This window comes from Uloborus diversus, chromosome 9, assembly GCF_026930045.1.
Source record: "Uloborus diversus isolate 005 chromosome 9, Udiv.v.3.1, whole genome shotgun sequence".
In the NCBI taxonomy this organism is placed as follows: Eukaryota; Metazoa; Arthropoda; class Arachnida; order Araneae; family Uloboridae; genus Uloborus; species Uloborus diversus.
Window position 1 is genome coordinate 58519101 of NC_072739.1, and position 13759 is coordinate 58532859.

At 37.4% G+C, this 13759-nt stretch overlaps 1 protein-coding gene across 1 annotated transcript; it reads right to left on the minus strand.

Moving 5' to 3' along the window:
• Nucleotides 1-3788: 3788 nt before the first annotated feature.
• LOC129230239 (protein roadkill-like) lies at nucleotides 3789-9105 on the minus strand. Its single transcript, XM_054864640.1, has 2 exons — nucleotides 8946-9105; nucleotides 3789-4354 (listed from the first exon to the last, which is right to left on the minus strand). Exons 1-2 carry the CDS (start codon nucleotides 9103-9105, stop codon nucleotides 3789-3791), a joined length of 726 nt encoding a protein of 241 aa, XP_054720615.1.
• Nucleotides 9106-13759: the final 4654 nt, after the last annotated feature.

The following is a 13759-nucleotide window of genomic DNA, read 5'->3' on the forward strand; positions in this document are numbered from 1 at the left end:
TTCCCCCTCCATCATTTATTTTCACCTCAGAAATAATGACATTGATAAGGTCCGTCACGGGGGTGAGATTCACGGAGGTGAGAAAATTTGCATTAAATTGCCTAATGGATACATTTTTCATGGAAATATTTTTTTTTCCTTTGATACTACAATCTGCACATGTTAATACTAGAAAGACGGAGGGGCCTGTGTGGCCCCTCGCGTAGTTTGTTGTTTAACAACTCGGATAATATCTAACGGAACTTAATGGAAATTTCTGACTTTTCATTATATGACACTAATTGAATGCTTGTTTAATCATTTAATCATTCGCTTCATAGTACTTTTAATATTAATCCTTATACCTAGAAAGACGGGAGGGGCCACAGTGGCCCCTAAGCATTTTGACAATTAAAAAATTTATTTTTTTCCTTTATCCTAATTTTTGTAGCATAAAAAAATTCCATTCACTCTAGTTTAACCTGTAACTTCCTCTTTATGCAGCCGATTGGATAGCTATAAACAGTACCAAGTGCTATAAACAGTACCGACTGCTTACCATCCTAACGGTGGCCTTTGCTCTTAGAAAGGAAAACTAATTCAACCTTTTGACCAGCATAGAGAGAAAAACTAAAAATAATTAAGTACTAAGTTTTTATTTAGTCATGAAAGAAGGTGTATCAGGCATGTGGACTCTCCAGAAAGAATTTTTAAAAGAATTCACTCCAAAAATGGGTAGGGGCCACACTGGCCCCTTCAGTCTTTCTAGGTATACAGAAAATGTCAGTCGTTCTAGTGTTAAGTATGCACGTTCACTTTTCTTTTTTAAATTACATTATGTAATTTACATCCCTGAAATTCAAGTTCACGGAGGGGAGAAATCACAATGACCACACTTAGTTTTTAAAACAAAATCTATCTTCTTGCTTTTCGACAAAAATCTCACAACTTCTTTATGGCTGAAAATAAACAACGGGGGCTCCTTTGTTTAATGGAAAATAAAATGTGATGTCATTACTGCCACGTGTTAATGAGGAATGGCATTTTGTGTTTAAGTAACGGAGGTGAGAATTTATGATGATTCCATACCCCCTAGAACGAACTAAAACACAATTAAAAAAAAAAACTAAATATACTTAAACAATTAGTATTTGAGACACTTGTGAAATAACTAATAAATAAGTATATACTTTCAATTGAACAAGTTGTTAAGCAACTTGAACAGTCACACAAGGTGTGTGACAAGCCACGAAGGTGCGAATTCACATGTTGTGAACCAAAAATATACTAAAATAAAAATTATTATTAAAAAATTGTTGGCAGGTTTAAATAGATATATTTTTGATGAAATTAAAAAGTACTGTTAAATGAATTGTTCCGTAATGTTTTACTGTAAAAGGCATGTGACAGAAAAGTTTCACTTTTTGAAGAATGACCCATAATTGATCATATGCTTCAAAAATTATCAAGTAATCTTTATTTCGTAACCAAAGCAAAAAAAAATGTGACGCAATGATTCAAATACAATGCTTTATGACAGTAAGGGCATGACAATAAAAAATAATGTGGCATGAAAAAAATGCATGAAAGAAAAAAAATCTAAATCGTTGGAGTTTTCCTTTTTATTCGTGAATGTTTGGATCCGTTTGTCGCAGTCAGGGCTGCGGAGTCGGAAGGAAAATGGCCGACTCCGACCCCGACTCCTGGATTTTGAAACGCCCGACTCCGACTCCGGATTTTTGAAAAAAAAATTAATTGTATTTTTTCAACTCGCTCTCTCCCTTCAGGGGAAGGGGGAAAACCTCTAAACAAAGATTGAAATATTAATTCCTTTTCATGAAAATTTCGCATTTTGTTTTTTATTGTAAACCCAAGACGCATACAACGTTAGAAATTCAATTTAAAAATCAAATTTTTCAATAGTTACGAGTAAAAAAGTGAGATGACATAAAAATCCCTTTTAAAAAATTTGAAAAGGATTATCTGTAATTTTCCCCCTTTTAATGTTTAACAAATAGATATTGATCAAATCGTGTGCTTTCAATTTTTGAAAGCTGTAACTTAAGGAGAAAAAAAAACTTTTTTTCTAAATCCAAGTTCTTGAGAGGGGATGGTTTGCCCCGGGTGACACCCATCTGGTAGATGACACCCAAAGTTAATTTCAGACTTTATAAAAAATATAAATATTTTAATCCTGAAAATTTTCACGAATATATTTTAAATTATATTTTATCAACAAAATTTCAACGAAAATAGGGCACATATACGTCAGGAGCTAATTTTACACAAAATGCGGCGGCATACAAATTTATACGAATAGCTTTTACTATATCTATATTTCTTCTTCGCTAAATTTTTAATTTAAATTTTATTGGCTGCTTTAGAATTCATCTTAATATGAAGATTTTAAGATTAACTGCAATTATTGAGTGTTGTAATCAAGAAATCATTTACATTTATTTTGTTCCATACTTTTTAGCGAGAACCAAGCTTATAGAAATAGTCTTAATAAAGAAAGAAACATTAGATAATTTCATTGAATCTTTTGGATTCGTGCTTTCGTGCCAGAACTTCTTTGAAGTTGCCGATCACCCTTAAACGTTTCAACCTTAGCTACGGGACTTGACAGACTAATTTGTTACGTTTCTTTTACTATTTTATAACTGAGATCGAACAAAACACTGTATTTCTATTTTTATTTGCAAGTGATTACTTGAAAATGTTAGGCAACAAAACCGTTTGCTGACAGTTGCTACTAGTTAAGTTAAAAAGCAAGCAAATTAGGGGACGGCTACAGAAAGTTCGGTAAGCATTCAAGCTAGCTGATTGCCATAATGGCAGTTATTTTCTCATTAGTATCTTTTTATGCATCTAATCGAACCAATTGGTAGTCAGTTTTTAAAAAATGCAAGGGGAGTCAGTGAAAAGGAAAGAAAAAAAGAAGCCCGGAGTCGGAGTTGGAGTCGGCATGTTTTCTAACGACTCCGACTCCGACTCCTTTACCCCAAAATCAGTCCGACTCCGACTCCACAGCCCTGGTCGCAGTAGCTTAGAAAGCTCGTTTCGAAAAACAATCATCGAAAACAATCAAACAGTGACAATAACAAAGACAATTCACAGCAGCAACAGTTTGTTTGTAATGGTAAAAATGCTCTTAAAGTCTAAAGCTTGACCACGAAAAGAAGGCGGATGACCTTGAAGCGAAACATCATTTGTATCATTTGTAACAGGTAGAATCTGCCTGAAAGCACAGAATAGTAAGAGGCATGGTCTCGCAAATCCGATCTATTCCAAAATAATAACAAACAATCTATTACAAATGATACAAATGATATTTTTGCTTCAAGGTCAACCGCCTTCTTTTCGTGGTCAAGCTATACTAGTGATTTGAGATATGATGACATTGGATTTTTATGTGTGAAAACACTATATTAATTTTTCAATCCACGAAATATCAATTTAAGACTGAGTTATAATAATATTTAAACAAATTTAAGACTGAGTTATAATAATATTTAAACATTTTCTTTTTCAAGTTGTTTGTTTATTATTTAACAAATTTTAATGCAAATCTATACAATCCACAAACATCTACACAGCAAGATAAGCCGAACACAGGTGCTCGATACGTGAATAGTTTTACTAAACATTGCCAGGAGTTAAAGTACAAGGAAAGAAAAAAGAATATAAAAAATAACCATGATAAAATATGCAGATGCGAAGTTTCACGATTCTTTCCTGATAAAATAATAAACTACTTAATGATGTTTACCAATAATTATGGAAAATGATTATGTTATTCGTGATTTTTATGAAATGGCACATTCAAGTAGTTTTAAGGAAAACATTGGCTTATTAATAGAAAAATTTTTCCATTCTTCTGTCTTTACAAGATTCTGTAAATTTTCTTTTAGAAAAGGTTGTATAATGTCTATTAGCAATTGATCGTCGCATAAATTAGCAATCTCAGCTATTCTGCAAACATTTTTCGTTGACATACCAATCGCGATTAGTTCCCGGCATATGCCCATCAGTTCCATCAATTCGTACCGATCTGCGGCCATGTACAAATTGAGAGCCTCTTCCAAAGGCAACTCTCGCACTTTTCCACAGTACATGTAACGGAGTAAATCTTTCAATGTATTCACTTCCATTTCGCAGATACAAATCAAGTCCTGTTGAGTTTCTTGCATATCGTGTTCGAACATTTTTTGGAACACTTTCGATCGACTTCTGAGCACCAACTTGTGTGCCGGAAATTCGTCCATGCCTATCTTCAGAGTTACATCTGCTGTTGCGGGATTGTTGTACAATTCTTCAAAATCCTTGGATAATGTGCTGAAGCTGTAGTATTCTCGTACCCCTGAAATATTGTCTGAAAAATAAATAAATAAGAATTTTTAATTATATCGTTCTCATCCTTTGGATAAATAGATGGGATTTCGTTGTTCATACTAGCGACAACATATTAGCGATGTACCGAACATTCGATTGGCATTAGGGGCAGTCATACGGAATACTCGGTTCGGTCAAATACTTAACTATTCGGTAATTGAATAGAAAACAAATTTTAATATTCGATAGTAGAAAAACAAAAACATTTTTTCAAACAATGAATGAAAGTTGTAGTATAATATCACAGAACAAAAGCAATTCAACTAATATTATCACATTAAAAGTAATTTGAAGGAAGAAAAACCATCCAGATGTTAAATTTGAATTTGTTACTTTTCCATTTTTCTGAAATCTTATGACACATTGCATTAACCTTGCCCTGCAGTGGGTTGCAAACATGGTTTCACCTGTCGCGTATCGAAAACTACCCCACTAGGGAGCTCATTGTATAAGACAATAAAATATTGTTAGTGCTGTTGGAGATTACGGAGCAAAATACCAAATAATATAACTGCAACTAATATAGTCTATCAGCTAGACCAGCGGTTCCCAACCTTTTTCTCTTTGCGAACCCCTTGGAACAGGCAAAAAAGTTCGCGAACCCCCTGATGTTGAAATTAGTAACATGTAAGAAACAATAAAAAAACAGCATGTTTGCTTTCCATTCTTTGCAGCATTTGATTGCAATAAACAAAAATATAATTGTAAAATATCATTAAGTGCAAACATTAATAAAAAGTTGAAACTACATCTGCAAGAAAAATTATAAACAAGAAGTTTTATAAACCAACTATTTTTTTTAAGCATACTTTAAATTAGGGAAAAAATCCTTAATGCGATATTTGTGGCTGTTTGACGGAACAAAGAAACTGAAAGTTTGGTTCAATGTCTGACAGTTTGAGTCTTAAATCAGGCTCTGCATTCAATCTGCTTCGGTATTTATCTTTGAGATAAGTATAGGAGGAAAATCCTTTCTCGCACAGATATGTTGTACAAAATGGTAATAAAATTCGAATTGCTTTTTTGGACAAAACGGTATAGTCATTTCTTACACTGAGCCAGAAGTCAATTAACGAGAGCTCTTTAAAGGTAGTTTTCAATGAGTTATCACAGGATAACTCGATGAGCATTTCCTTTTCAGGTAATGTCAGGGTGTTCTCTAAGCATGGATTTCCTTCAAAAGGATTGCGTATCCAGTTGTTTAAGAGAGGGACGTTACGCCTATTAGGAAAATACTCGTCAAAAGTTAGTTCAAGATGTTGCAGATGTTCACATACATTTCTTTTAACGCTTTCATCAAGTTTCATTGAGTTTTCTGATAAAAAACTACTAAGAGAAGTGAAACAAGAAAACTCACCCATTTCCAGGCATTGGATCCAGAAATTCAATTTTTTTACCATAGCTTCAATTTTATCATATACAACGAAAATATTAACAACTGCACCTTGCAAGGATAGATTTAATTCATTTAATTTTGAAAAGATGTCAGCTAAATATGCAAGCCTTTGCATCCAAAGAGGATCGAATATGCAAGTGGACAAGTGAAATGGATGATCAACAAAAAATGCTTGGACTTCTGACTTCAATTCAAATAAGCGTGTCAAAATTTTGCCACGGGAAAGCCATCTAACTTCTGTGTGAAGAAGTAAAGTAACATGAAGGCTTCTCAATTCCTCACAAAGCGCGTGAAATAGACGGCAGTTTGTGGCACGTGATTTTATGAAATTTACAATTTTTACCGCATCATTCAAAGTAGCGGATAATTCTGCTGGAATACGCTTACATGCTAATGCTTGTCTATGAATGCAGCAATGAGTCCATTCAATTTTCTCGTTAATTTTCTTTACTCGCACCACAAAGCCAACAAATTTTCCAGTCATTGATTTTGCACCATCCGTGCACACACCCACACACAAAGACCAATCTATTCCATTTTCTTCAAAGTAACTGTTGACCAGTTCGAAAATTGCTTCTCCAGTTGTGTTGGTTTTCAAAGGTTTTGCAAATAGTACATCTTCTTTAATTGTATCGTTAAAAATATACCTAACATAGACAAGTAATATTGCAGCGTTTGCTACATCAGTCGACTCATCAAGCTGGATCGCAAAATTATTCTCTTCACAAGTTCTTTCTCCACATTACTTGCCAAATCAGTAATTCTGCGTGATACTGTGTTGTTTGATAGCGGAACCAGGTCAATTTTTTTTGCTGACTTTTCTCCCAGCATACACTTAACAATATCTTTAGCACACGGTCCAATTAAATTTTCTGCAATTGTATGTGGCTGTCCAGATCTTGCAATTCTATAACTGACTCGATATGAAGCTTCATGGGCCATTTTACTATCTTCGTTGGATTCTAACAGGAACGTAGAGACGCTACACTTTTTATTATATTCCAATTTTCTTTTAAAATATTCGATAGGTTCGTCTTTGTGTGTCGGATGCTTTGTTTCGAGGTGTCTTCTCAGAAGTGACGGTTTCAAACTGCTGTTCGCTAGAACTTCGTTGCAGAGAAGACAAAGCGGTCTAGGTTCAGACTCTTCTCCAGTAAAATAAAAGCCCATTTGTAAATAGTCACTGTCATATTTTCGCTTTTTTCCTTTTTTCTCCCCTAGTTCACTTTTCTGTTTAGTCGGGGGAGGCGGCAGTTCATTACAGCTATCTATTTCAATATCCTGTGTTGATTCGGAAGTTACTGCTGATGTTGAGGGTTGATCGATTGACTGCTTGTCCATTTGTCGCTCAACCAAACTACCAGATTTCAACCATTGATCCATAACAGCAGAAAGTTATTAAATCATGAAAATTACCAACACGATTATAACTTCACAAACAGAGTAGCAAGTTCACGTAGCAAAACCAATTGCAAACAAAATCACTTGTTTTCAAGCATCTCTAAAGTATCTCTAAATACGTCTGTTAACAACTATTTCCCCAGAACTATGAGCATGCTGATGTTATATATTTTTGAAAACGAACAGATGGGTAAAATCCAGTAATAAATTTTAAGTTTGGAGCCTTTTGCTGTCATGTCTGCTATTCGATGACTGAATTCGACGGAAATTCCCGAGTTATATTTCAACCAGATTAGAAATAATACCCCTATGATGCATTGTCTGAGAATTCTTTATTTTTTTCGACATATGTATATTATGTATATTGTTTGATTGACTCCACGCGATGGCGCCTTTTTAAGGTCATCGTGATCCCCGCCACAGCTTAATACAACGCTTCTGCATGGCGCCTCGCAATAAAGAAGGAAGGATATCTCTTTTTGTTGTCTATCGAAAAAAAATGAGAAAATTTCTTTTTAACCAAGATTATAAAACCGCTGAAAGATTTTTTTTTTCAGCTTAATACAAGAGTCTGGCGCGTTTTCAAATTAAAAAAAATTTTTAGTAACTATGCGTGCAAATTGAATATTTTATAATTTTTTACCTAACTAGGAAAAATCCGCCATTGCACCGAAATTTTCGCGAACCTCCTTCCTGCACCTCGCGAACCCCTGGGGGTTCGCGAACCACCGGTTGGGAACTTCTGAGCTAGACCGAAAAATGCCATCATTTCTGCGATAAAGCTGGGTGAGGAGTCATTTTCTTCGGGTTTTGGCGTAGATTACGAATATGCTAACGCGGAAGTCCAAATCGGTAGCTTTTGTAAAGTAATTGCCAAAAAAAAAGCATCAAAATCATCAGTTTTTGAAGTTTTTGCTTTTGTCAATTAGAGTGAATTTTACCAGAAAAAATCCAAATGAAAGTTAGTCAGTCTTTAATTAAATACTGGGGGATCTGCCTTCTGCTCGATTCTCTCGCTAACCCCCGTTCGCCGCCACCGGCGATGGCTCAATGCCACATGCAGCGGGTGGCAAGTTCTAGCAAAAAAAAAAAAAAAAACGACTTGTTGCATTTAATAGATGCAACAAGTTAGTCAGGAATTAATTACATACTGGGGGCTCCGCCCTCTGCTCGATTCACTTGCTAACCCCCATTCGACACCTACGGTGGCTCAATGCCGCCTGCAGTGGGTGGTTAATTTCTAGAGAAACAAAACTGACTTGTAGCATTTAATAAATAAAAAAGAAGAAAATACATATATATTTTAATTATTCAAAAATGTATGCTATTTGAGTTTTTAACTATACTTGGGGCAACACCTTACCGGATAGCATTGTGAAGCCTACGCTGATCCTAATCTCAACACTATGACACTGCCAGGTTAGGTTTGCCGGAACTATACTTATGTTGAGTTTTAAAAAGATGCACTGTTAAAGAAGAAGAGTATTTAAGATTATCTTACTTTTTAAATTGGCTTAAAAATAGTTGTCGTCGTCATTCCCAATCTCCTCACAATATCCAGTATTTGTAAAGTCGTGACCATCAGCATCAAGTTCTTGTTAGTCACATAAGCAGTAGCAGATGTCTGTTCATGGCAGGTTGACATCCGAACATGAACATATTCCTTATTGGCAAACTTTGCATTTGTTGCACGATATCGTTTTAATGACTTCCTCCGGTGAGGGTCGACTCCCAAGCCAAGTTATAACAATTTTATCTTTTTCAGCATTCCAACCGTGTTCGTGTGGCGTTGGAACAAACTGAAATTGAACAAGAGATTTTCTCTGTATTGCATCCTGGTAGTTGGCTCTCTTGACATGGAGATTCAAGGGTAGATTTACAAGGAGGCAAGCGCTCAGGCCGAACATGGCCTCCTTTAGATCAGTACCAATCATATCTCAGTTTATTCAGTAAGTAACCGTCCTATAGCCAGGGCTAAGGCAGAAATACATGAAATACACCGCCAGCTCAGTCAATTCCAGCCGAGGACTGCAGTTTCGTGCTTATTAGCACTCATCAGCCCGGCATAGGACTAACTGAGCATAAATTAGAACAGTGCTTATCAACCTTTTTTACTTTGCGGCACACTTAAGAAATTTCTAGATCAACGGGGCACACTGAACTTAATTTCGCAATGGTAATATAGAAATGTTTTTATCATGCACTAGTAAAAAGATGGGGGGAGGGGGACTTTTTTCATATGAATAGAACAACTATAACTAACGTAGTGTATTTGAATTTATTTAGAAAGTAGAAATATTTTGAATGTATTGAGGTTGATAATGAACAACAAAACTACCTATCAGACTTTACAGAAAATTATGCATGATGTGTTTCAAAGCATTTATGTCAAACATATCATTCAAGTTCACACTGCAGTTAACCGATTTATCAAACATGTTTCAAGAAAGAAGCAAGCAAGAAATTAAAACCAAGCACCTAACTTCCGTATGACACTAATGAGACTCTTGAGATTGCCTTGAGGAGGAAAGACGTTTGATGTTCGGTTCTACGCTGGAAAGAGCTACACGAAGTTCTTGATCCTGGCTCTTTAGAGATAATTTCTTGCTGTTTTTTGTAAGTGTGAGGGCTGAGAAGTTGAGTTCGCAACGATATGCAACTGAAAATGGTAGTAGTACATCAATAGCAAGACCAGTACGGTCGCTTTTGAGGTCCATAAATTCTTCCTGCGACTTCAAAGAAAGGTCTTTAACTGATGCCTTCGCAGATGAAGAGAATGGGTCACGAATCCAGTCCTACTGTTCTATGTTAGTGTTCTTGAAATAGTGCTTAGACTTGTCCTGAAGTATGACTAAATGTTCTGCCACCACATTCAGCAGTTTTTCTTCCATGTCATTTCCTTCACATACCATGTTGATGGTCCGTTTGAACATGTCCAATGAGCCACGATCTACTTCTTGTCTCCACAGCTGAATTTTTTATTTGAACTCGTTTAGCTTGTCCACACATCATGTAACCAAATTCTCTCTCCTTGTCCTTGCATTTCCCGATTCAATTCGGTAAGATGTTCAAAAATGTCATCTATGTTCGCTAGTTTTGCCAGCCAACATTTGTCTTGCAACAAACTGGCGTACTGCATTTCGTTTTTTAAAATCAAAAACTGTCGTACCTCGTCCCTCATTTCAAAAATTCTTGATAGTACCTTATCACGTGAAAGAAAGCGAATATCTCTATGAAGAAGTTAGGGGGAGTGGTAATCTGCCCCCATTTCTCCACAAAGTACGGGGAAAAGGCGAGAATTAAGTAGCCTCGATTTTATGAAATTCACGATTTTCACGACCTTAGCCAAAGCCGACTTTTCACATTCGACAGGAACCCTATGATTGGTCCTGTCATTGCAGCAGCTCCGTCAGTGCAAACACTTGTGCAATTTTGCCAAAGGATATTCATCTGTAAAGCTGAATATCTCATCACTGGATGCACGTTGACGAAGTCCTTTGCAAAAAAGATAACGGTCTTTAATGCGTCCCTTATCAACAAAGCACACAATAGCTATGAATTGTGCACAACTTCCAATGTTTGTTGATTCATGAACTTCAAGTGTAAATTTTCCAGCTACTCGTCCCCCCCGTGTCCGTTTACCTTGTCGTGGTGGGGGGGGGGGGCTTGCGGTGTGGTGAGTTCGGGGCGAGCTCTTGGGAGGAGTCGTGACCCCCCAGTTGCTCAAACAGAATATCGGCGGGAGGGGATTTTTTTCCCATCCTTCCCTCATCACACTTACCAAATTCGGACGAAAACCCCTAAGCCAAGGTGTGTCAACCGTGCCGATGGCTGCGTGGTACCGGGGGTAGTCGGTGCCTCAAACGGGAGGCTTCAGGGATAGCAGGCGAACCCTGTCGTACGCAGCCTTACCTCTGTGTAGGGGGGCTACACAGGGGCTAGACCCCACTTTTCCCCCTAGTTCTCTGGTTTTTTTATGGATATAAACACTAAGAACACCTCTCCCGCTTGTGGGGAGCGTCAGACTGTATATTCGAGCTTAGCAAAATTCTTTATAATTAAACGAAGCGACCCAAATTTAAATTTTACAAAAATATCTCCCTTTGTCATCAATAAAGCCTTAAGTCATCAGATAGGTGAATTTCAAACTGTTAAAAAATTACGAAATGGTGAACTTTTAGTCGAAATTAAAGATACCCAACAAGTTTCAAAAATAATGTCAATAAAACAAATTGGATCATACCTAGTCACTGTCTCAGAACATTCAACACTAAATTTTTCACGCGGAATAATTTCTGAACCTGATCTTCTCTATACCTCAGAAAGTGAAATATTACAGGAAATGAAAGACCAACACGTGAGTGGAGTTAAAAGGATCTCCATCAAACGTAACGGCGAGATGATAAACACAAAACACATTATTTTAACATTCAGTACACCCGTCCTCCCGCAACGAGTTAAAGCCGGCTATCTCTCTTGTCCAGTTCGCCCTTATATTCCAAATCCGCTCCGGTGTTTCAAATGCCAGCGATTTGGACATTCAAAACTTTCTTGCCGTGGTACTGAAACCTGTGCCAGATGTGCAGAGCCCGGTCACGATAGCAATAACTGCTCTAAAACATACAAATGCGTTAACTGTAAAGGGGATCACCCTTCATATTCCAGATCTTGCTCCAAATGGCTATCAGAAAAAGAAATCCAGGTTATTAAAACAACCCAAAAAATTTCTTATCCAGAAGCAAGAAAATTAGTCGACTCTCGAACACCCACAGTAGGAATTTCCTACTCTGCAGCAGTAAAAAAGATCTTAAAATCAGCAAGTACTCAGACAGAAACACAAACTGTTAATAATAACACTTCGCTAAACTCCACAACACAGACAAATAAACAAACCTCTTCCTCTAGCAGTAAAACCAATGTAAGTAAAACACAAACCAAAAAATCCACCAATGCAAATATGAATAACACAGCTGTTGAACCATCTAAGAAAACTGTCGAAAAAAAGAAAATTCTCGCACGCGCAAAACTTGGGGTATCCTCCAAACAGAGACCCCCAAAACATTACAATTTTAAAAAGGAGGACTTCTTGCTTACCAGCAAGAAGGTTAAGCTAACAAAATCTCCTCCTCTTCCCTCTGACGAAGAAGTCGAGGACATTGAGTTTGAGGAAACTCCCCCAACCGATGATGAAGGTTGGGTGGAGGATCTTCCTGCCTCTTGATGTGCTTCTCTCTCTTTGGCCGTTTTTCCTCTTCTTTCTTCTTCATGGCCCTGAATATTCTCTCTTGGAATTGTCAGAGTTACTCGCATAATGTCACAGACATCAAATATCTTGTCGAATATCACCAACCGGCCATATTCTGTTTGCAGGAAACATTCCTGTCGCCTGTTGATAAACCGAGGTTGAAAGATTTTGACATATACCGCAAGGACTGCTTGTCAGGTGACCGTCGTTGTGGAGGAGTGGCATTGCTAATCGCTAATGATTATGCATCTAGCCAGCTCAATATCAACACATCCCTGCAAGCAGTAGCTGCGCGCGTTCACCTTCACTCGCTGTTCACAGTTTGTTCTGTATATATCCCACCTTCTTATGACTTAAGAAGCGTGGAGTTGCAGACACTGGTTGATCAACTTCCTCCCCCACTTGTCATCTTGGGGGATTTCAATGGCCATAATCCTCTCTGGGGGAGTCCAGACTCCAACAGTAGAGGTTTAACAATAGAAAATTTTATTGAAGACAATGATCCTTGCATCCTTAATAACGGTGAAAACACTTATTTTCATCTTTCTACCCAATCTTACCATGCCATCGATCTCGTAATATGCTCCCCTTCTTTTCTGCCACGTTGGGATTTTCAGGTGGAGGGTGGTCTCTACTCCAGTGGCCACTTTCCGATCAGGATAACCTCTACTGGACGCTGCGGCCATCAGCAGCATCAGCAAGCTCGACTTCGCATTGATCGAGCTGATTGGGCAGCATTTACCCAGTTGGCAGAAATTAAATCAGAAGACGTAACTGATATTGATATCGATGTAGCGGTAAAGCGAGTAACCGACATTATCCTAAACGCAGCTAACGCTGCCATACCAAAAACCACTAAAGGCAGGATCAAGTTTCCTAAGCCTTGGTGGAACCTCTATTGTCAGGAGGCTCATAAGAAGCAAAAAAAGGCATGGAATACGTTTCGTCGTTATCCAACCACACAAAATCTCGTGGCACTTAAACGAGCTCGTGCTGAAGCTCGAAGGATTCGACGGAAGAGCCAGCGGGACTCGTGGCAGACCTATGTCAGCACAATCACGACGTCCACCCCATCAAAGACCGTATGGGGTAAAATAAAAAAAATCGTTGGCAACTACAATATATCTTGTGCACCCATTCTGGAGAATAACGGTCGTATTTTATCCGATCACAAAGAGGTGGCTGACTGCATGGGGACTTATTTGGCAGAAGTCTCCAGTGCAAATAACTATTGCTCAAAATTTTTAACCATCAAATCACGCAAAGAACAAAAAGTTCTAGATTTTAATTCAAACATTTTTAATCAATACAACACAAAATTCACCCTTCAAGAACTGAATGCT